The sequence below is a fragment of the Neoarius graeffei genome, chromosome 11, assembly GCF_027579695.1.
Source record: "Neoarius graeffei isolate fNeoGra1 chromosome 11, fNeoGra1.pri, whole genome shotgun sequence".
NCBI lineage: Eukaryota > Metazoa > Chordata > Actinopteri > Siluriformes > Ariidae > Neoarius > Neoarius graeffei.
In genome coordinates this window covers 51798504-51821137 of record NC_083579.1, presented here as the reverse complement: position 1 = coordinate 51821137, position 22634 = coordinate 51798504, and the positions used below count along the sequence as shown (strand labels likewise).

Below are 22634 nucleotides of genomic sequence, written 5' to 3'. Positions count from 1 at the left end.
ACAGTTGGTTTAGGGGATAATGTGAAATTATACATCTCTCTGTTTACAACCCCGATTCCAAAAAAGTTGGGACAAAGTACAAATTGTAAATAAAAACGGAAAGCAATAATTTACAAATCTCAAAAACTGATATTGTATTCACAATAGAACATAGACAACATATCAAATGTCGAAAGTGAGACATTTTGAAATTTCATGACAGCAACACATCTCAAAAAAGTTGGGACAGGGACAAAAAAGGAACAGCTGGAGGACCAAATTGCAACTCATTAGGTCAATTGGCAATAGGTCATTAACATGACTGGGTATAAAAAGAGCATCTTGGAGTGGCAGCAGCTCTCAGAAGTAAAGATGGGAAGAGGATCACCAATCCCCCTAATTCTACGCCGACAAATAGTGGAGCAATATCAGAAAGGAGTTCAACAGTGTAAAATTGCAAAGAGTTTGAACACATCATCATCTACAGTGCATAATATCATCAAAAGATTCAGAGAATCTGGAAGAATCTCTGTGCATAAGGGTCAAGGCCGGAAAACCATACTGGGTGCCCGTGATCTTCGGGCCCTTAGACGGCACTGCATCACATACAGGCATGCTTCTGTATTGGAAATCACAAAATGGGCTCAGGAATATTTCCAGAGAACATTATCTGTGAACACAATTCACCGTGCCATCCGCTGTTGCCAGCTAAAACTCTATAGTTCAAAGAAGAAGCCGTATCTAAACATGATCCAGAAGCGCAGACGTCTTCTCTGGGCCAAGGCTCATTTAAAATGGACTGTGGCAAAGTGGAAAACTGTTCTGTGGTCAGACGAATCAAAATTTGAAGTTCTTTATGGAAATCAGGGACGCCGTGTCATTCGGACTAAAGAAGAGAAGGACGACCCAAGTTGTTATCAGTGCTCAGTTCAGAAGCCTGCATCTCTGATGGTATGGGGTTGCATTAGTGCGTGTGGCATGGGCAGCTTACACATCTGGAAAGACACCATCAATGCTGAAAGGTATATCCAGGTTCTAGAGCAACATATGCTCCCATTCAGACAATGTCTCTTTCAGGGAAGACCTTGCATTTTCCAACATGACAATGCCAAACCACATACTGCATCAATTACAGCATCATGGCTGCGTAGAAGAAGGGTCCGGGTACTGAACTGGCCAGCCTGCAGTCCAGATCTCTCACCCATAGAAAACATGTGGCGCATCATAAAACGGAAGATACGACAAAAAAGACCTAAGACAGTTGAGCAACTAGAATCCTACATTAGACAAGAATGGGTTAACATTCCTATCCCTAAACTTGAGCAACTTGTCTCCTCAGTCCCCAGACGTTTACAGACTGTTGTAAAGAGAAAAGGGGATGTCTCACAGTGGTAAACATGGCCTTGTCCCAACTTTGAGATATGTTGTCATGAAATTTAAAAATCACCTAATTTTTCTCTTTAAATGATACATTTTCTCAGTTTAAACATTTGATATGCCATCTATGTTCTATTCTGAATAAAATATGGAATTTTGAAACTTCCACATCATTGCATTCCGTTTTTATTTACAATTTGTACTTTGTCCCAACTTTTTTGGAATCGGGGTTGTATATGCCTGTGGATATATTTCATAACGGACTATAGAAGGAAAATTGGTTTAGAGGACAAAAGTGGCACATGTCATTGAGCTCATGCTGGTGTAGTCTTACAGACTCACCATGATATCACCCTTACACTCCTGGAGACAGTGCATGGCCAGCTCCTGATTGGTCCCTCCTCCACATAGTGCACTGGAGCAGGCCAGGTGCATGAGGTCATTCACTGCAGACACAAACCCACATAAAATCATCCATCCATCCATCCATCCATCCACAGTACCAGTCATAAGTTTGTACACCCCAACTCATTCATAGGTTTTTCTGTATTTTGACTGTTTTCTACATTGTAGAACGGCAGCACGGTGATGTAAGTGGTTAGCACAGTCACCTCACAGCAAGAAGGTTCTGGGTTCAAGCCCAGCAGCTGGCAGGGGCCTTTCTGTGTGGCGTTTGCATGTTCTTGCCGTGTCTGCGTGGGCTTCCTCCACAGTTCAAAGACATGCGGTTAGGTTAATACGGGACGGCCTTGGGCTGAGGTGCCCTTGAGCGAGGCACCTAACTCCCAACTGCTCCCCGGGCGCTGTTAGCATGGCTGCCCACTGCTCTGGGTATGTGTGTGCGCTCATTGCTCGTGTGCGTTCACTGCTTCCGATGGGCTAAATGCAGAGAGGAATTTCACAAGTGTGTGATGAATAAAGTTGTTCTTCATACTTAAGACAACAAAACTATGAAATAACATTTGGAACGTATATGGAATTATGTGGTAAACAAAAGAGTATTTCATATTTTAGATTCTTCAAAGTAGCCACCGTTTACCTCGAGGACGCTTTGCACGCTATTGGCATTATCTTAACCAGCTTCATGAGGTAGTCACCTGGAATGCTTTTCAGTTAACATGTGCCTCGTCAAAAGTTAATTAGTGCAATTTCTTGCCTTCTTAATGCATTTGAGATCAAACAGTTAATAGGGCGGCACGGTGGTGTTGTGGTTAGCACTGTTGCCTCACAGCAAGAGAGTTCTGGGTTCAAGCCCAGCAGTTGGCATGGTCCTTTCTGCGTAAAGTTTGCATGTCCTCCCCGTGTCTGCATCGGTTCATTCCGGGTGCTCACAGTTCAAAGACATGCAGTTAGGTTAACATGGGGTGGCCTTAGGCTGAGGTGCTGTTGAGTGAGGCACCTAACCCGGGGCTGTAGCATGGCTGCCCACTGCTTTGGGTATGTGTGTGTTCACTGCTTCAGATGGGTTAAATGCAGAGGAGGAATTTCACAAGTGTACGTGTGATGAATAAAGTTGTTGTTCTTCTTAAATAATAAAAACAGTCAATAGCCCTATTCCACAACTGTAGTAATCCATATTATGTCAAGAACTGCTCAGCTAAGTAAAGAGATCATTAAGACATGAGTTTTAATTAATAAAAATATAGAAAAAGCATTGAATTAGAAGGTGTGTACAAACTTTTGACTGGTACTGTACATAAAATCATACAGACAGGTGACCAATTAAAGTAAAAAAAAAAAAAACAATCCCTGAATGGAGAAACTTTATATATAAAACTCCTGAGTCCACCCATTTAATATCAGTTTTGGACTGTGAAAGGACCTTCAGTTACACAGACTGCACAGCTGGGTGTGTTTCAGTCGGAAGAATGACAAAATGGATATACACACTTAGATTTTTGTGAAACAAATTTGCACATAGCCATAGAAAGTGTGGTTGAAAGTGCACATTTCGTGACTGTGATGCTTGTGCTTTTGTCCGACAGAAAAGCAACTGATCATCAGGTAGCGGAGACTGTCCATGCAGAACTTTATGAGAACAGCCTGTCCACACTACATAGAGAGGTATATTGGAGCAGGACTGCAGTGCATAAACTCCTTCCTTATTAGAAAGATCAACGCACATTTGAGAGTTCAGTGGTGCAAAACTATCAGCAATGATCCACAGAGATGTGGTATATTTTCAAGAGAATGAGTGAGGTTAACCAAGACAACAGTACAGGACTGACGCTTCAACCCTACACTAAAGTGGCCCAGCATCTCTTATATTGTGGGAGACATTTTGCTGCAATGGTCTGGTTTTCCTGAGAAACAACACAAAGTTATTCTGACTGGTAATCTTTATTCTATATAAACATTACCATCCTGATGATTATGACAACATCCCCATACAAGGCATGCTGTACAGTAGCAGTCCACAAGAGACATTGTTATTTTTTTCCCCTTTAATTTGTCACCCAGATGTGTGTTGGCTTTAAAATGCAAATCAATACTCAAATTCCGAAACCCAACTCATGACTACCTGCGAAAAGTGCAAGCTTGTTTAGGAGTTACTGAATGTTGGTGACAAACCATATTGTGGCCGTTCTAACAGTGGCACTTGAAAGTTTGTGAACCCTTTAGAATTTTCTATAATTTCTGCATAAATATGACCTAAAACGTCATCAGATTTTCACACAAGTCCTAAAAGTAGATAAAGAGAACCCAGTTAAACAAATGAGACAAAAATATTATACTTGCATATTATACTTGGACATTTATTTATTGAGGAAAATGATCCAATATTACATATCTGTGGGTGGCAAAAAGTATGAGAACCTTTACTTTCAGTATCTGGTGTGACTCCCTTGTGCAGCAATAACTGCAGCTAAATGTTTCCGGTAACTGCTGATCAGTCCTGCACACCGGCTTGGAGGAATTTTAGCCCATTCCTCCGTACAGAACAGCTTCAACTCTGGGATGTTGGTGGGTTTCCTCACATGAACTGCTCGCTTCAGGTCCTTCCACAACATTTCGATTGGATTAAGGTCAGGACTTTGACTTGGTCATTCCAAAACATTAACTTTATTCTTCTTTAACCATTCTTTGGTAGAACGACTTGTGTGCTTAGGGTTGTTGTCTTACTGCATGACCCACCTTCTCTTGAGATTCAGTTCATGGACAGATGTCCTGACATTTTCCTTTAGAATTCGCTGGTATAATTCAGAATTCATTGTTCCATCAATGATTGCAAGCCATCCTGGCCCAGATGCAGCAAAACAAGCCCAAACCATGATATTACCACCACCATGTTTCACAGATGGGATAAGGTTCTTATACTGGAATGCAGTGTTTTCCTTTCTCCAAACAGAACGCTTCTCATTTAAACCGAAAAGTTCTATTTTGGTCTCATCCATCCACAAAACATTTTTCCAATAGCCTTCTGGCTCGTCCACGTGATCTTTAGTAAACTGCAGACGAACAGTGGCTTTCTCCTTGCAACCCCGTCATGCACACCATTGTTGTTCAGTGTTCTCCTGATGGTGGACTCATGAACATTAACATTAGCCAATGTAAGAGAGGCCTTCAGTTGCTTAGAAGTTACCCTGGGGTCCTTTGTGACCTTGCCGACTATTACACGCCTTGCTCTTGGACTGATCTTTGTTGGTCGACCACTCCTGGGGAGGGTAACAATGGTCTTGAATTTCCTCCATTTGTACACAATCTGTCCAACTGTGGATTGGTGGAGTCCAAACTCTTTAGAGATGGTTTTGTAACCTTTTCCAGCCTGATGAGCAGCAACAACGCTTTTTTCGGAGGTCCTCAGAAATCTCCTTTGTTCGTGCCATGATACACTTCCACAAACGTGTTGTGAAGATCAGACTTTGATAGATCCCTGTTCTTTAAATAAAACAGGGTGCCCACTCACACCTGATTGTCATCCCATTGATTGAAAACACCTGACTCTAATTTCACCTTCAAATTAACTGCTAATCCTAGAGGTTCACATACTTTTGCCACTCACAGATATGTAATACTGGATCATTTTTCTCAATAAATAAATGACCAAGTATAATATTTTTGTCTCATTTGTTTAAATGGGTTCTCTTTATTTTTAGGACTTGTGTGAAAATCTGATGTTTTAGGTCATATTTATGCAGAAATATAGAAAATTCTAAAGGGTTCACAAACTTTCAAGCACCACTGTACATATAGTGATAAGTGTAACTACTGTTAAATAAATTGCTGTTATACTTTCATTCACTTAATATGCAGTCCTGTGGTTGGGGGGGGGGGGGGGGGGGGGGAGTATTAGGCATCTTTTTTTAGTACAAAATAAAAAAAAATTTATTTTAAATGACTTCTACCATATCAAGTCAGTATAAATACAGTTTAGATTTCCAGACATTACTTCTCCAGCACAGCGTTTCTCAACATTTTTTTCAGTCACGGCACCCTTCAGAAGTATGCAAATTCTCAAGGCACCCCCATATAAAATATACGTAGTCACGCTGACCATACGCTAACCCTGGCAGCGACGTTGTGACCTAGGAAAGGGGGCTGTGAGACAAATTTTGATGATGTACGAGGCGGTGATGATCTGCATTAAGTGTAACTATTGTTTTTTGGAATTTTAATTCATTTTATGTATTTAAATGTTAGAATATATAATTTTGACGGCACCCCTAACGAAGCCAGACGGCACCCTGGCTGAGAAAGGCTGCTCCAGCACAACAGTAAACGTTACAGAAAAAAAATGTTTGTACGTCAGTAAAGAAAGCAGTATATTACATAAACACTTTTCAGACAAAAAACATGATGAAGGCTGCTGGGTTTTGCTGCAAAAATAAGAAGCAAAGTGTGACAGTCAAAGTGTCCAGAAGAACTGAGACTGGTTCTGGAAGATGCTCAGTAAAACTTACACCTCATTTCTGTATAAAACTGTACACACTGTACCCGAGACTAACATTTTATTAAAGCAAAAGGTTTGTCACACCAAATACTGACTATTACTGTTTACTGCTCTTTACAGTATTTTTTTTTAATGTAGAAACGTTTAATTTCATTATTTTTGAAGGCATGTTTGCCCTACAGCATTTCTTTGCTTGTGCCTAAGACTTTTGCACTGTAACTGCACACACTCAAATTCACACTTTCTTCTGCTCTCCGTTTTGCCACCAATTCCGATTGATTGGTCTGTACAATACTTGCATAATAGTTTTGACACTACAGAGAGGCAGTTATACAATGGCAAAACAAGGGAAAGGCTTTTTTACAACAAGCGGAGTATGCTGTGTTTGAATAGAGCTACCTCTCTCCTGCTGCTGGCCTTTGGACTCCAGCTCAGGCAGTGGCGCCCACACCAACTCAGCCTTGTGTGGGTCGAGCTGTGCAGCAGAGCGCTCCTTCAGCTCGGGTACCTCCGCCTGATATCTCTGCCCAATGTTTATCCGCCTGTGTGTGAAAGAGAGCGCATGTTTATACATATAAATGCATTCTTTACTGTGCAGCCATGAAAGGAATCCTGATCAATTAACAATAATAATTTCAGTGTGACAGTTGTATCGTTAATCCGTTCCATCCATCCATCATCTCTAGCCGCTTATCCTGTGCAGAGTCGCGGGCAAGCTGGAGCCTATCCCAAAGCTGACTATGGGCAAGAGGCGGGGTACACCTTGGACAAGTCGCCAGATCATCACAGGGCTGACACATAGAGGCACACAACCATTCACACTCACATTCACACCTACAGTCAATCTAGAGTCACCAATTAGCCTAACCTGCATGTCTTTGGACTGTGGGGGAAACCGGAGCACCCAGAGGAAACCCACGCAGACACAGAGAGAACATGCAAACTCCACACAGAAAGGCCCTTGCCGGCCACCGGGCTCAAACCCAGAACCTTCTTGCTGTGAGGCGACAGTGCCTACTACTACACCACCGTGCCGCCCAGTTGTATTGTTAAGAACAAAGAAAATATATTAAAAAGGATGGACCACGACTGTCAGCATTTTGTTAGAAAACTAAACAATGAAGTATATTTGCAATGCAAAACAACAGTATTCTTTGTGACATTCAATTTGGTTTAAATCCAAGCCTTTCTGCATTACCAATCATGATGGAAGGTTCAGAATGGAGCACTTCGTTGACACTAGAGGTGGGTAGAGTTAGCAAACATTGTACTTAAGTAAAAGTATTGTTACTTTATAATAATAAAAATAATAATAATAATAATAATAATAATAAATCTCAAGTAGAAATACTCATCAAAATAATGACTTGAATACGAGTTAAAAAAACTCATAAAATGAGTTCTTCAGTAGCAAGTAATATGATGACTTCTTATATCTATAATGTATTACAGGGCAGCATGGTGATGCAGTAGTTAACATTGTTGCCTCACAGAAAGAAGGTTCTGGGTTCAAACTAAGGTAGACCGGGGCCTTTGTGTTACCCCTTTGCCACCAAATCAGTTCCAGGGCTGGTTCGGCGCCAGTGCTGGTGCTGGTTCACAACTCGTTCAACTTGCGAGCCAGCTGAGAACCAGTTTGCTTTTCCATAGCTTGCGGTGCCAAGCGGAGCCACGTCATTACGTCGCTGTATGTCAGTTACGTCGCTGTATACGTCAGTTACGGCGCTACGTTTATATAAACCTTGGCGCGAATATCAAAGCAAAAACAACACGGAAGAAGCAGCAGCAGCAACAACAATAATAAATGACTTCGCGTTTGTACAGCTGCTGCTTCTCGTCGCTTAAAAATGGCCATCTTTTGCGGTCGTTATTGTTGCTGGTCTTAACAACTCCGCCCCCCCGCTGACGTAAGCGGTTCTTTCCTCTGGCCCAGCAGAGAGTTGGTGCTAGCTTGGAACCGGTTTTTCTGGCCCCAGAGCCAGTTCTTTGTCAGTGGAAACAGAAAACCCGGTTCCAAACTAAGCACTGGCCCCGAACCAGCCCTGGAACTGCTTTGGTAGAAAAGGGGCATTTGTGGAGTTCGCATGTCCTCCCTGTGACGGTGTGCGTTTTCTTCAGGTGCTCCAGTTTCCTCCCACAGTTCAAAAGACACGGGGATTTGTTCAACTGGTTATTCTAAATTACCCATAGGTGTGAATGTACGTGTGAACGTCTCTGTGTTAGGTCTCTGATAGACTGGCGACCTGCCCAGGATCTACCAGACTCTCACCTGAAGTCAGACGGGATTTTTTTTTTTTTTGGGGGGGGGCTGGGATTGGCTCCAGCTTCCCTGATATAGAAAATGGATGGATAGATGGATGTATTACATTCAAATGTATCAGAATATCAGGTGTGCCCAAAATAAAAGCTGCTTGTCTAATAAACACAACATAAAATCTACTCATTCAAGTATTATTCCTAATAAAAAAAGTAAATATTTACCAAATAACATTAAGGCAATTTTGCCAAAGATTATTTTCATAAATCTTCCAGGATAGTGTGCATGTACATGCGCGTGCAGAATAAACTAAAATCATTGAATTGCAGAAGTGAACAAAAATAAAACGCACCTTTTTTGGAAATAATACCAAGGTCAGTACTGTTGATTCTCTTAAAACTTAACACAGTCCTGGTCTTTATTCATGGTTGTCCATTTGTGTATTCAAACCCTATGCATCAAAGCAGCTGACGTCGTAGAAATCGTAAATGTACTCAAGTAATAGTGAAAATCATTAGGCCTTAAAATTATTCCAATAAATACAAATTTATTGGAAAAGGTTACTTAAGTACATGTAACAGAATAAGCATAACACATTACTACCCAGGGCGGCACAGTGGTGTAGTGGTTAGCGTTGTCGCCTCACAGCAAGAAGGTCCTGGGTTCGAGCCCAGCAGCCGACAGGCGCCCTTCTGTGTGGAGTTTGCATGTTCTCCCCGTGTCTGCGTGGGTTTCCCCCACAGTCCAAAGACATGCAGGTTAGGCTAATTGGTGGCTCTAAATTGACCGTAGGTGTGAATGTGAGTCTGTCTCTCTGTGTCAGCCCTGCGATGATCTGGTGACTTGTCCAGGCTGTACCCCGCCTCTCACCCATAGCCAGCTGGGATAGGCTCCAGTTTGCCTGCAACCCTGCACAGGATAAGCGGCTACAGATAATGGATGAATGGCATTCCTACCCACTTCTGGTTGACAACTGTCTGTGCTTTATACATAATTTGCTCTTTTGATTAAAATTTTATAAAACATGTTGAAAAAGATGCTAAAGAATCTTGCAAATTTTTTTTTTATTTTAACTTTCATGCTAGAAATGCAACATCAGCTTTTAAGAGGCTATTTTTAGGATGCACTCAGGGGTGTGCGTCATGTAGGTGGCAATTTAGCACAGGCTGCTTTACCACCCTGCTGGGTTGTGCTGGGAGATTATCAGCATGGAAGAGCTGCCTTTCTGACCTACAGGCCTGCAAGACCAAGTAGACTTTGGCCTTGGATAATTTGCACAACATTAGCACTCCATGCTATTCATAGCCAACTGCTCCAAGTCGCTAAAGGTTGATTTATATTTCTATCTAGATGCAGAGATCAGGCAGATAAGGTGAGGGGGTTTATATGGGACTGATGTGCACACCTTGAAAACAACATCACTACTACACATCAGGAACATCTGTACTTCGAGAAGGGAATATTCAACAGCACTGGATTTGGGATGAAACTCAAAACTTATAAATAAATAAAGTCACAATGTGGGGGAAAAAATCATAATGGAAAATAAAGCAGTGTGTAAGGCAACTGGCCAAAGCAGTGTGTCAGTGTAGTGTTTTGATGACCCCTCATTATACGATTATCTGGACAGAAATGAGGGAAAACTTCAGTGAAGATAAGCAAGCAAAATAAATGCAATACGAGACAAATGCATGTGGTTTTGCTCAATGTAACATTGAAGAAGCCAAGCAGCCTTTATATGTTACATGCACTCAAGCACAGACTTAAGAACATTTAACCCATCTGAAGCAGTGAACACACGCATGCATACACAAGCGAGCAATGAGCGCACGCACGCACGCAGAGCAGTGGGGAGCTATGCTACAGTGCCCAGGGAGCAGTTGGGGGTTCGGTACCTTGCTCAAGGGCACTTCAGGCCAACCTTCAGGCCAAGGTCGCCCCATATTAACCTAACTGCATGTCTTTGGACGGTGGGGGAAACCAGAGCATCCGGAAGAAACCTACATGCAAACTCCACACAGAAAGGTCCCCGTCGGCCACTGGGCTCGAACCCAGAACCGTCTTGCTGTGAAGCGACAGTGCTAACCACTACACCACCATGCTGCCTGCGTTTTGGAATATTATGAACCAGTTTGGCAACACTGACTTCTAGAGGGCATGGTAAATGTTAAATTCTTTCAAAACCCATAAGCATAAAACACTTCTTGGATTCTATACACTGGTGTGTGGGTCAAATCTGATAGAGAGAGAAATTTAACTTTTCTGTTAAGTACTTTCATCTGTGCTTCTCCACAATTTCGACCAATCCCCTCAAATATTAAAGGATCACATGATACACAGAACCCTTTAGGTCACAGAACCTCAGCTTTGATCAAAATAACTACGGTATATTTTGAAAGGTTTGCTCATTGTTAAATAAATGACTAAAAATGGAAAATGTAAACCAAATCGTGAAATCTCATTTGTATCTAAATATGACGAATCAGTTATTTTAGATAAATTTCCTGGCTGGTTAGGTATCTACTAATGCTAATCATGAAACAAGTTTTGTTTGATTTGGAATATTATGAACCAGTTTGGCAACACTGAAATAAAATCACCAAGATGATGATTATGTAACTCGAGAGTCAAGTGAAATCCCATTGTACACGTGACAGATAGCAGGACAGAACAGGATTTTCAATTATATTAATTCTGGTATTTTAAATATGTCTAGAGGAGTACATCATTTCAGTAGGCCTTTTTAAGATTTAAGGGCAGCACGCTGGTGCAGTTGGTTAGCGCTGTCGCCTCACAGCAAGAAGGTTCTGGGTTCGAGCCCAGTGTATTTTAAATACGTTTGCGTGTGGAGTTTGTATGTTCTCCCCGTGTCTGTGTGGGTTTCCTCCGGGTGCTCCGGTTTCTCCCACAATCCAAAGACATACGGTTAGGTTAACTGGCTACTGTAAATTGTCCATAGGTGTGTGTGTGTGTGTGTGTGTGTGTGTATGAGAATGGTTGAGAGGAGAAAACCTCTACGATAATCCAGTAGAAGGCAACAGGAAACTACTACTGTAATTCTTCCCGAAAGACTTTGATGGCTGAAGCCGTCAGAGCGGCCACATCACTGTAGTGATATGCCAGATAGATAGTTAGATAGATAGAGATTTAAAATATTAACTGTGCATTATCATACATAAATTATTTGAATGATTTTAAGTGACAGGTTCAGAGTGTATGAAGGCCACATGAATTATCTGTTTGTCTATGCATGTGTGTGTTTCACTCAGAGCTAAACATTAAGACACTGACAAATTAGTGGGTACCAGTCAGAGGTGAGATCTCATCATTATTCTCCCTGCTGAGACCCCACAACACACACACACACACACACACACACACACACACTACTACTGCAGCCAAGACGAGTGACAATGAAACAGTCACCCAAAACTGACAATGTTTACAATCAAGCTGAAGGGAGTCAGAACAGCAGATTCACTGCCAATCATTATAAAACACATGCAGGCATATGCAGACGGAACAGTACGGTTAAGGCTGATCACGTTTACAAAAGTGACGCGTGTGAGAGGTGGAAGTGAGAGACAGAATGGCGTTAATGTAAATGATGATGCCTACTGCACTTCTACTTGGATGTGGAAGTAGGTCAAGGACTTAACAGTATGTGCTGGTGTACATGCGTCGGTACTTACGGCTCAACACTGACAGGAGTAGCCTCGCTCATAGCAGACAACACCGGAGGAGTAATCTCAGTGCTGTCTGTACACACAACAACAAAAACAATGACTCCATTGCTGACACATAATTATAGCCAGGGCTAATTACAACAAATCATCTGCATTCGCCAACAATTATTGCTGAATCCATTTTTTTTTTCCAACATGTTCACAATATCCCTACAAATAGTAAGTTACAATACAGTAGGAAGTGCATGTGTGGGGCACTCACTAGAGCGGAGGAGGCTACGAGTAGCTGACTTGGGCGTAGCAGGTGGCGGTAAGCCCTGCGTTCCTGCGACAGCCGCAGCAGCAGAGAGGATGGTCGAGAAATAAAGGCCCGAGCCCTCTCTCACAGGACTGAGGATGGGTGGAGGGGTGTAAGGGGGCAGTGTGAGCGGGTTATCAGCCAGCCTTACTGGCGAGCGAAGGTGGCTCTGGTAGGGCGTGATGCTAGAGTACATAGGTGGCGCAATCAGCGTGCTCGCTTTGGGTGGAGGGATGAAGAGCGGTTCTGGCCGAGGACGCCGTTTTGCCTTGGCCGTTTTGCCATCTACGTCGCCAACGAGCTCAGTTCCGCCATTCTGGAGTGTGAAAAGAGAGGCAGACACGTGGTGACTATCAGCATGAAACAGACGATATTTATGGGAATATTTGCTTTAATTTGAATTAACTGCATGCTTATTCTCTCCTCTCTTTGTGACAGAAAATGAAAGTAGAAAAGAGATGGGGGGGGAACATATCTGGATTAGATTTCAAAGGACAAAAAACAAACACTAGGGATTATGCCTAGCTTTAATCCAGGTTTTAAATGCTGGGGGATACAGTGGATCAAAAAGCAACAAGAGATCATGGTCAGAGAATCGCTACCACTGCTCAGGGACACACTCACCTGGCTCGAGCTCTCAGACAGAGAGTTGCGGAGCGAGCGGCGGCGTGTCACAATGACCGAGGGTTTGTGGTCAGTCCGGTTTGGGTCACTATGCCTCTGGGGCCAGCTGGATGACAGAGAGGTTTGTTCCTGGTCCAAAAAAGCTGGGTCTGCCCGCCGTACAGGAACAGACACTGGGATCACCAGAGGCACCAGGCTCTCATCTCGCACACGTTTGGCACTCAAACCCTCCATCTCTCCAACCCCTCGACCAGGGCCTGATGCTGGGGGGCTCCAGGACTTGTGAGACTCCTACACATATGTAACACGCATCATAGAGGACTTTAACACACAAACAAACTGGCAAATTAAAATCTGACTACATGGTTAGAACTTATGTAATCAAAATCTAATTAAAAGATGAATATTTAAAAAGCTTTTTAAAGATAAAGGATTTTTTTTTTAAAAAAAAGATGAAAATAAAGAAATCTTTTCTGTTGTGCTGCATTTCATTCTCAGCTGAGGAAAACCATACATGCGGCATAATGAATGCAGTGGGAAATATTTGGTAAATGAGTACTGGAAATGACTAAACAGCACACAGGCATTATACTGTATTTCAGGCTCTTTCATTTCTCTGACAGGATATATCACATGGGCTTCCATTATTATGTCTTGTAAGTACATGTAGAAACAGTTAAAGATAAAGCTGATACCTCATGCTAACCGTATATACTTAGATATCCTATTCCAGTGTTTCTCTGAAGAGGGGGGGAAGCTTCCGAATCCACTCTGCAGGTCATAGCCATTTGTCAGAAGGCGGCAATACGCGCACACGAATATGGTACAGCAACTCGTATCAGTAGCATGTTGAAACAAAGGCATGTAGCTACAAGATCTCAGGATAATAAATCGAAGCTTTATTGCGGTTATATACGTAAGCGAACACAAAGCCAAAGTTCCCTTCTCATTCAACTGCATGTACAGCGAGTCCATCTAATAGAAACAAAAAGCAGTTCTCGATTACCACCTATTTTCAAATCCTCTTTATTTTAAATACAATCTCACCCAGATCTGAGGAACAGAACAAACCCTCCTGCAAAGGCCTTGTTTCCTGTATTCTCTAGACATTTCCTGTTTCTCTGAGTGACCAGACCAATACAAGCATGAGAACATTTCACAGCACTTAATTCCAACTACATGGACCGACTCGTTACTTTTAATTGCACAAAAACTCCTTGATGTGAATTAATAATACATGAAAACAAACAACTTCACTGATATAAATGTTTTTTTTTCCTGCCACAGCAGACACTTGATTCTGCAACAGCAGGAATGTACACCACTACCTCGAGCTGGAGCCTCGTCCTGGCTCACATACACAACAGCCTAATCCAAAAATTCTTGAGAAATTTTTTACCTACTCGTGTACAACATACAAGTGTGGGCAGGTCGAGGTTTTTGTTTTTTCTCTCCACTGTTGCACCGATTATTATGGGTTATGTTTCTTGACTGGCGTGTGCTTTAGGGCTACTCATGCAGGGCCTGAGGTCAGTAGCACATGCACCCACATACCCAATCTATTGTTACTGAAGCTGCTGACCTTCTTAAAAACAGGCTTATGTAACACAAACGTAACGGTCAATATGCTCCAGCAAAGTAAACTGAGACTTGGCAGCAGGAACAGTAGAAATGAGAGGGACAAAACATGTCTAGACAGATGCATAGATTCAAAGTGCATATTCAAGCATATTCTAAATCAGCTTTTTTTTTTTAAAGCACTCATCTTAAAAAAAAAAAAAAAAAGGCAACATGTTAATGGCTATAAAGAGTCAACCAGCATGCACAGATGGATGAGTAACACATCTGAATTTCTTACAGGGGTTAGTTATTCATTCTTTCGGTATGTATCTATTAATAAAGGACATACCAAGCACAGCTAATAGAGACGAACAGCTATGACATGAAAATACTCTGTAGCCGCTCAAGAACTGGATGATATGTACTTTACCAATTTGACTACTCTGTACTTATGTCAAAAGAAAAATTACAATTTTGCTTTTGTACCCATACATTTTATTCATAAACCTGAGCCAATTTGAGCCATTTCAGCCAGGGAGGTTAGAACGCTCCTGCCAAATCCCAACTCCACCCTGAACTTGAAGTGAGGAGCTCTAAAGTCTACACAGGCACAGCCTTTAGCACTGTGCACCAATACCTAATACATCTTTCAGCTGCTCCTTCAATGGAAACAAACAAGTGCACACATCGTGCATGCATGAAATAATCAAACCAGAATGCCAAGGACGTAGTCGCTTATCTGGCCCGCCATCAAAACCACTATGACTCCCAAAATATCAAAAAGAACTCAAATATGTGACAACGTGAGAGAGGACGAACCTCCACGACAAAATTGTTTACAACAGGAAAAAAAAAAAAAAAAAGCACTAAATTTTGTTCCACAAAGGAAGCTCTACCCAAAACATCTGTCAGAACTGAATTTGCATGATAACGGAGAGAGGAGATACAATTCTAGTCAGAAGAAAATTCGTTAAGTTAACCTAATTTACTAAGCAAAAAAATTGACAATACAATGGCCAAGTTTTGTGCAGAAGTCCTTTCAAAGAGAAAAAACCCCACCCACGATCAGAACTGAAATGCACTGAGAAGTGAGGGAGCAGACACGATTTAACTGAAAATAAACAAAGTTGTAAACAAACAAATGACCAAGTTTTGTTCCCTGAGGGAAGATCTACCCAAAACATCGATTTAGAACTGAAATCAGATGAGAAACGAGAGAGGCAATACAATTCTAGTGAAAAGTCCAAAAATTAGTTAACCCTCTGGGGTCTGGAGGGTATTTTCTGGCACTCTAAGGATTTTATAAATTTCAACAAATCTAAGCAGCATTTTCAAAGTCATATGACTTTTTTGTAGTCAGCACAAGTTCAGCTATAATAAGATCTATGCAGTACGTACGTCATGAATGAAGATGTTGTACAAAGTAGTTTTAGAACTGTGTTGGAATGTGTGGGGAAAAAAAGAAACAAACATGACCTTACCCATTCTGTTGAACTGTTTTGGTCACTTGAGGTGATTCTGTCCAGTCTTAGGAATGCATCAAGCACAAAAACTTACAGTGGGGCAAAAAAGTATTTAGTCAGTCAGCAATTGTGCAAGGTCTCCCACTTAAAAAGATGAGAGAGGCCCACAATTTTCATCATAGGTATACCTCAACTATGAGAGACAAAATGAGGGAAAAAAAAATCCAGAAAATCACATTGTCTGATTTTTAAAGAATTTATTTGCAAATTATGGTGGAAAATAAGTATTTGGTCAATAACAAAAGTTCATCTCAATACTTTGTTATATACCCTTTGTTGGCAATGACAGAGGTCAAACATTTTCTGTAAGTCTTCACAAGGTTTTCACACACTGTTGCTGGTATTTTGGCCCATTCCTCCATGCAGATCTCCTCTAGAACAGTGATGTTTTGGGGCTGTTGCTGGGCAACAAGGACTTTCAACTCCCTCCAAAAATGTTCTATGGGGTTGAGATCTGGAGACCGGCTAGGCCACTCCAGGACCTTGAAATGCTTCTTACGAAGCCACTCCTTCGTTGCCCGGGTGGTGTGTTTGGGATCATTGTCATGCTGAAAGACCCAGCCACATTTCATCTTCAATGGCCTTGCTGATGGAAGGTTGTCACTCAAAATCTCATGATACATGACCCCATTCATTCTTTCCTTTACACGGATCAGTCGTCCTGGTCCCTTTGCAGAAAAACAGCCCCAAAGCATGATGTTTCCACCCCCATGCTTCACAGTAGGTATGGTGTTCTTTGGATGCAACTCAGCATTCTTTGTCCTCCAAACACGGCAAGTTGAGTTTTTACCAAAAAGTTCTATTTTGGTTTCACCTGACCATATGACATTCTCCCAATCCTCTTCTGGATCATCCAAATGCTCTCTAGCAAACTTCAGATGGGCCTGGACATGTACTGGCTTAAGCAGGGGGACACGTCTGACACTGCAGGATTTGAGTCCCTGGCGGCGTAGTGTGTTACTGATGGTAGCCTTTGTTACTTTGGTCCCAGCTCTCTGCAGGTCATTCACTAGGTCCCCCCGTGTGGTTCTGGGATTTTTGCTCACCGTTCTTGTGATCATTTTGACCCCACAGGGTGAGATCTTGCGTGGAGCCCCAGATGGAGGGAGATTATCAGTGGTCTTGTATGTCTTCCATTTTCTAATAATTACTCCCACAGTTGATTTCTTCACACCAAGCTGCTTACCTATTGCAGATTCAGTCTTCCCAGCCTGGTGCAGGTCTACAATTTTGTTTCTGGTGTCCTTTGACAGCTCTTTGGTCTTGGCCATAGTGGAGTTTGGAATGTGACTGTTTGAGGTTGTGGACAGGTGTCTTTTATACTGATAACGAGTTCAAACAGGTGCCATTAATACAGGTAATGAGTGGAGGACAGAGGAGCCTCTTAAAGAAGAAGTTACAGGTCTGTGAGAGCCAGAAATCTTGCTTGTTTGTAGGTGACCAAATACTTATTTTACCGAGGAATTTACCAATTAATTCATTAAAAATCCTACAATGTGATTTCCTGGATTCTTTCTCCCCATTCTGTCTCTCATAGTTGAAGTGTACCTATGATGAAAATTACAGGCCTCTCTCATCTTTTTAAGTGGGAGAACTTGCACAGTTGGTGGCTGACTAAATACTTTTTTGCCCCACTGTAAATCTGCTCCATTGAGTTGGACAATTAACTGTCCATTAAAAAAATGTCCGTCCTATTGTTTTGGGATAAAGGGTTGGCAGTAGGAGGGGTATTCAATGAGAAGTTTAAAAAAATTGCCATTCATTCAATGAGAAGAGTGAAAACCCCTCCCACTGCCATCTCTTAAACCTAGGGTAAGCCCATCAGGTCAAGCCACAATGGGTAAGGTCATGTTTTTGTTTTCCACATATTCCAACACCATTCTAAAACTCATTTTTTTCAACAGCTTCATTTATCTGGTATTTGATTATTTTGGTATTTGACTCTATTCAGTGTGTCTTGAAATTAACTCTTGTACTATTTTACTCAGTTCAGAGCCACAACAACAGCAAGTCTGTTATTCAATTACTCAAATTTTGCTCCCACCCAAACCCCAAATTTTACTCTCTAAACTCAAAATAGAGCAAAATTAACTATTTTGAGGAAAATACTTTTAACTCTGGAAAAATTGCTTAGTCGTTTTTCTTGTGTATGCACTACAGCACACGCATATCAACCGATCTGCTCATAAGAAATATTTACACTTACTCGAGTTGAGCTTCGGCTGATTGAGTCGATGTTTAAAAAAAAAAAAAAAGGAGGGCGCCGTTCATCATCAGTGTCACAGTTCTCAAGATTGAACCAAATGGCTGTCCTGAATCATCCGGAGTGCATAAAATCCATGTGCCATCTCGCTACAAGTTTTACCTCCAAATAGCCTAAACTATGTCTGACAGATTTTATCCTGTTTACAGTGGGCATTCCTAAGAGACACCAATTGAAACCGAAAAAGTGATCATCATGCCAGGACCATGTGAATAGTCTTTCATGAATGCCTAATTGCACGCTCTGACTCCAGTGTGACTGAGGAAGGTGACAAGTTTTATGTTTCGTCTAATTTAGGCAATTTAAAAACTATAATATTATTTGGGGGCGGCACGGTGGTGTAGTGGTTAGCACTGTCACCTCACAGCAAGAAGGTCCGGGTTTGAGCCCCGTGGCTGGCGAGGGCCTTTCTGTGCGGAGTTTGCATGTTCTCCCCATGTCCGCTTGGGTTTCCTCCGGGTGCTCCGGTTTCCCCCACAGTCCAAAGACATGCAGGTTAGGTTAACTGGTGACTCTAAATTGACCGTAGGTGTGAATGTGAATGGTTGTCTGTGTCTATGTGTCAGCCCTGTGATGACCTGGCGACTTGTCCAGGGTGTACCCCGCCTTTCGCCCATAGTCAGCTGGAATAGGCTCCAGCTTGCCTGCGACCCTGTAGAACAGGATAAAGCGGCTACAGATAATGAGATGAGATAATATTATCCGGCAGTGGGCACATAAAGTGTAAAGTATAAAGTTTGTCAATATGTTTATCATGCTTGTTTGATAAAAAACTCAAAGATATCTCTCTCTCTCTCTCAATACATGACCTACTCATTCCAAACCTGTCAACCTTCGCTGGCGAAGCTCTCGACCCCAGAGGGTTAAGGTGACCTAATTAGCAGTGTGTTAGCAAAAATTTGACAATACAATGAACAAGTTTTGTACAGAAGGACTAGTTCTTTCAAACAGAACAATCAGAACTGAAATCCATTGAGAACTGAGGGAGGAGATAGGATTTAAGTGAAAATAAACAAAGTTGTAAACAAATTGTTTACAACAGGAAAAAAAAATCAACAAATGACCAAGTTTTGTTCCTTAAAGGAAGATCTACCCAAAACATCGATCAGAACTGGAATTGGATGAGAAATGAAAGAGGAGAAAATTCTAATGAGAGGCCTGGAAAACTCATTAATTTGGCCTAATTACTAACTCGTTAGCAAAAAAAAAACAAACAAATAAAAAAAAAATGACCAAGTTTTGTAACGGACTTATGAGTTCTTTCAAACAAAATAATCAGAACGGAAATCCATGGAGAAATGAGGGAGGAGATAGGATTTAACTGAATTGTGGATGACGGCTGCCATGCCATGGCAATAGCTCATTGGCTTTATGGCCAGATGAGCTGAGAAAAAAAAAAGGAAAGGAAAAAGAGGAACCAAATGCCAAAACGATGAATTACGGCTCAATTTAAATTACTCTCTGACCCTATATTATGCTGAGTGTATATGCTTAGATACATATACATTTAACATCAGAGATAGAATTGCTGAGTATAGGCCTAATGGCAGAGAACAATCATTTGTATTTGCACAAGGCATCAGCAGAGGCAGTGGTCTGAATCAGCTTGTGAACTAGAACAGCAGCACCTGTTCTATTCACATTCTGCTGAAAGCATTCTGCTACAGTACAGCAGTGAAACCTGCAGAACCAGTAGGCATTTCAAAATTGTTTCTGTGCACACACTTACCAAGCAAATCTTACACACGAGTGACCACAGTCATGCTATAATTATTTTGTTTCATCAAATAGGGAACAATAATCATGCTTCCATTTCACAGTACAAAGATAGTGTCTTCTTGCACTTACCTTGACTGGGTGTGAAGGTAAAGACTCCATTTCAGAGGCCTTCTGAGCCAATGTCTCCAGGTTGGCCTCTTGGGACACCCTCCTTTTTCGCCGTGTGCTCTGGATGACCCCTGTAGGAGCAGCTCGGATGGGCTGCTTGGCACCAGCATCGCTTGCTTCAGTGGCTCCATTATGAGAGCCCTGAGTCTGATGCTCAACGGGCACAAGGATGGGATTTTCTGTCGCCTGTCCACCACCCTCTTTGGAGAGGCGCCGAGACCGCCGTGGTCCAGGTTGTTGTGTCTCAGTAGATGCCTGAGGAAGGACAGCAGGGCACTGAGGAACATTATTCTGGGGCTGTGTTGATTCAGGTGTGTCCTGGGATTGCCCTGTTGATTGCTCGAGTTGGGAAAGCGACTGAGGTTGTTTGCCAGCAGAGGAATATTCCACTATTTGTTGATTCTCTTGCAGCTTTTGTAGTTGTTCGGCTTTTTGCTGATTTACTGATTGGGGCTGTTGCACTTGTTGCTGGTGAGATTTTTGCAAATGTTGCTGTAATTGCTGTTGTAGTGGCGGCTGTGCTTGCTGTGGTATTTGTATCTGTTGTGGCATTTGTATCGACTGCTGCTGGATCTGGTTTAAATGCTGTGCTTGCTGTTGTGGCTGTGCCTGTTGTGATTGAGCAAGTTGTTGCGACTGTTGTTGAGGCTGAAGTATTTGTTGGTGTACTAGCTGCTGTGTTTGCTGATTATGGCGGATCATTCTCTGGATTTGCTGCTGCTGAATTTGCTGCTGCTGCTGAATTTGCTGCTGCTGCTGCTGCTGTTGTTGAAGTTGCTGTTGTTGTTGTTGAAGTTGCTGCTGCTGAAGTTGCTGCTGCATTCTATTTTGGGAATTTGTTTGGGTGCTGTTCACAAAATTCACATTTTGCAAGGTTCTGTTACCATGGAATACCTGATAATAGCCTGCTGCCAAGTTTTGCCTAGGCTGCCCGAAAGCTAACCGAAAGGGCTGAAGCACTGATGTGTTCCCAGTGTTGGACATCACATTCTGCTGGGGATTGAAAAGTGCAGGTCTGTGACCCTGCTGAAAAGTTTGTTGCTGCTGCTCCCAGTCCAGACCACTACTAGCTTTAGAAGCATCCCTAAAGGCTTCACCACCTGTGTTGGGTGCCTGTTGTTGCTTTTCCGCTATCCTAACAGCGGCCGATTGCTGCTGTGGTATTGTAATGCCTTCAGGTACCTGCTTTACAAAACCAGTCTGCGGTCCCAGGTATGGAGGATAGTTCTGAGCCCAAGTTGTCGTTGTGACACCCTGAGGCCAGGCTGTATGTCTCTGTTGAGTTGGCTGCGATAGGTCCTGGTGTGGCCACTTCATTGTCATAGTCTGTTGGTAATGACCTCGGTTCTGGCTGCCCTTATCTGGGCTGAAAATGACAGAATTGAGAAACATATGTGGTCCATCAGCAGTGGAGCTTTCCACACCAGCAGCCTCATTGTGGCCTGACTCTGAGGGAGGGGCCCCCATGCCGTAGTAGGAGCCCTCAGTGCGCTGAGAAGCTTCTTTCATTGCAACACCCTGATCGTTAAAGAAAGTGATGCGCTTGCCTGTCCTCTTTGTGTTGGCTTTCTGTTGAGCTGGCAAACTCATGACTATCATGAATAAGGATGGTAAGAGAGGGCTGGAGTGAGCTCGTGACGGGGTAAAGAAGAGTTCAAACCTCCAAACCACACCAAGCTCTCGCCAATGGGATTAATCTTCTACGTCCCCCTTTATTCCCAAATGTAGCTTGAAGTTTTAAAGAGTCTGTGGTCATCCAAATCTGCTAAGCATAGTTGGAATGGAAGTCAGCTTTAAAATGTAAAACTGCAGCATCCCATTAGCAGAAATCACAGTGTCAACTGACAGACCCTCAAACATGTCTACTGCTTTCCTTTGCACCAAGTCGTCTTCTACGCCTAGTGTGTATCAAGGCAATTTAAAACTCCTGGAACTTGACTTCTGTTGTGTGTTCATGGGTGACAACCTGAAGAGAAAGGGACAAAAACCATCAGTCACAAGTGTATGCACTTAGAACGGTAATCCACTTTTTTCATGAATACAGACCAACTGAAGGGATTTAAGTGGAAACGGTTAATTCAATAGATGGTGTAGCGGTTGTGTATTTAGCATAATAATAGGTATGAAAAATACAGTTACATTGCTCATAATTTTTTGATTCCAGTGCATACAGAGTTGGGAAAAAAAAAAAAAAAAAAACACTTTCAGGGCTCACACTCATTTCAGTAAACCACCAAAGATACCACACTGTGAGTCACAGCAGAAAACGTAAGAATGAAATCAACTATG

General features: G+C 42.2%; 1 protein-coding gene across 3 annotated transcripts in view; it reads right to left on the bottom strand.

The window, feature by feature from the left end:
• Positions 1 to 22634, bottom strand: part of mideasb (mitotic deacetylase associated SANT domain protein b) — a 48336-nt gene that overhangs the window by 15623 nt on the left and 10079 nt on the right. For all 3 annotated transcript variants that reach the window (XM_060934154.1, XM_060934152.1, XM_060934155.1), the window contains exons 2-7: positions 20307 to 22311; positions 13113 to 13403; positions 12453 to 12804; positions 12197 to 12263; positions 6647 to 6789; positions 1699 to 1802 (exon numbers count right to left, since the gene is read on the bottom strand). In XM_060934154.1, coding sequence (XP_060790137.1) covers positions 1699 to 1802; positions 6647 to 6789; positions 12197 to 12263; positions 12453 to 12804; positions 13113 to 13403; positions 20307 to 21944 — 2595 coding nt within the window. In that variant the 5' untranslated portion in view covers positions 21945 to 22311. The remainder of the gene's footprint in view (positions 1 to 1698; positions 1803 to 6646; positions 6790 to 12196; positions 12264 to 12452; positions 12805 to 13112; positions 13404 to 20306; positions 22312 to 22634) is intronic.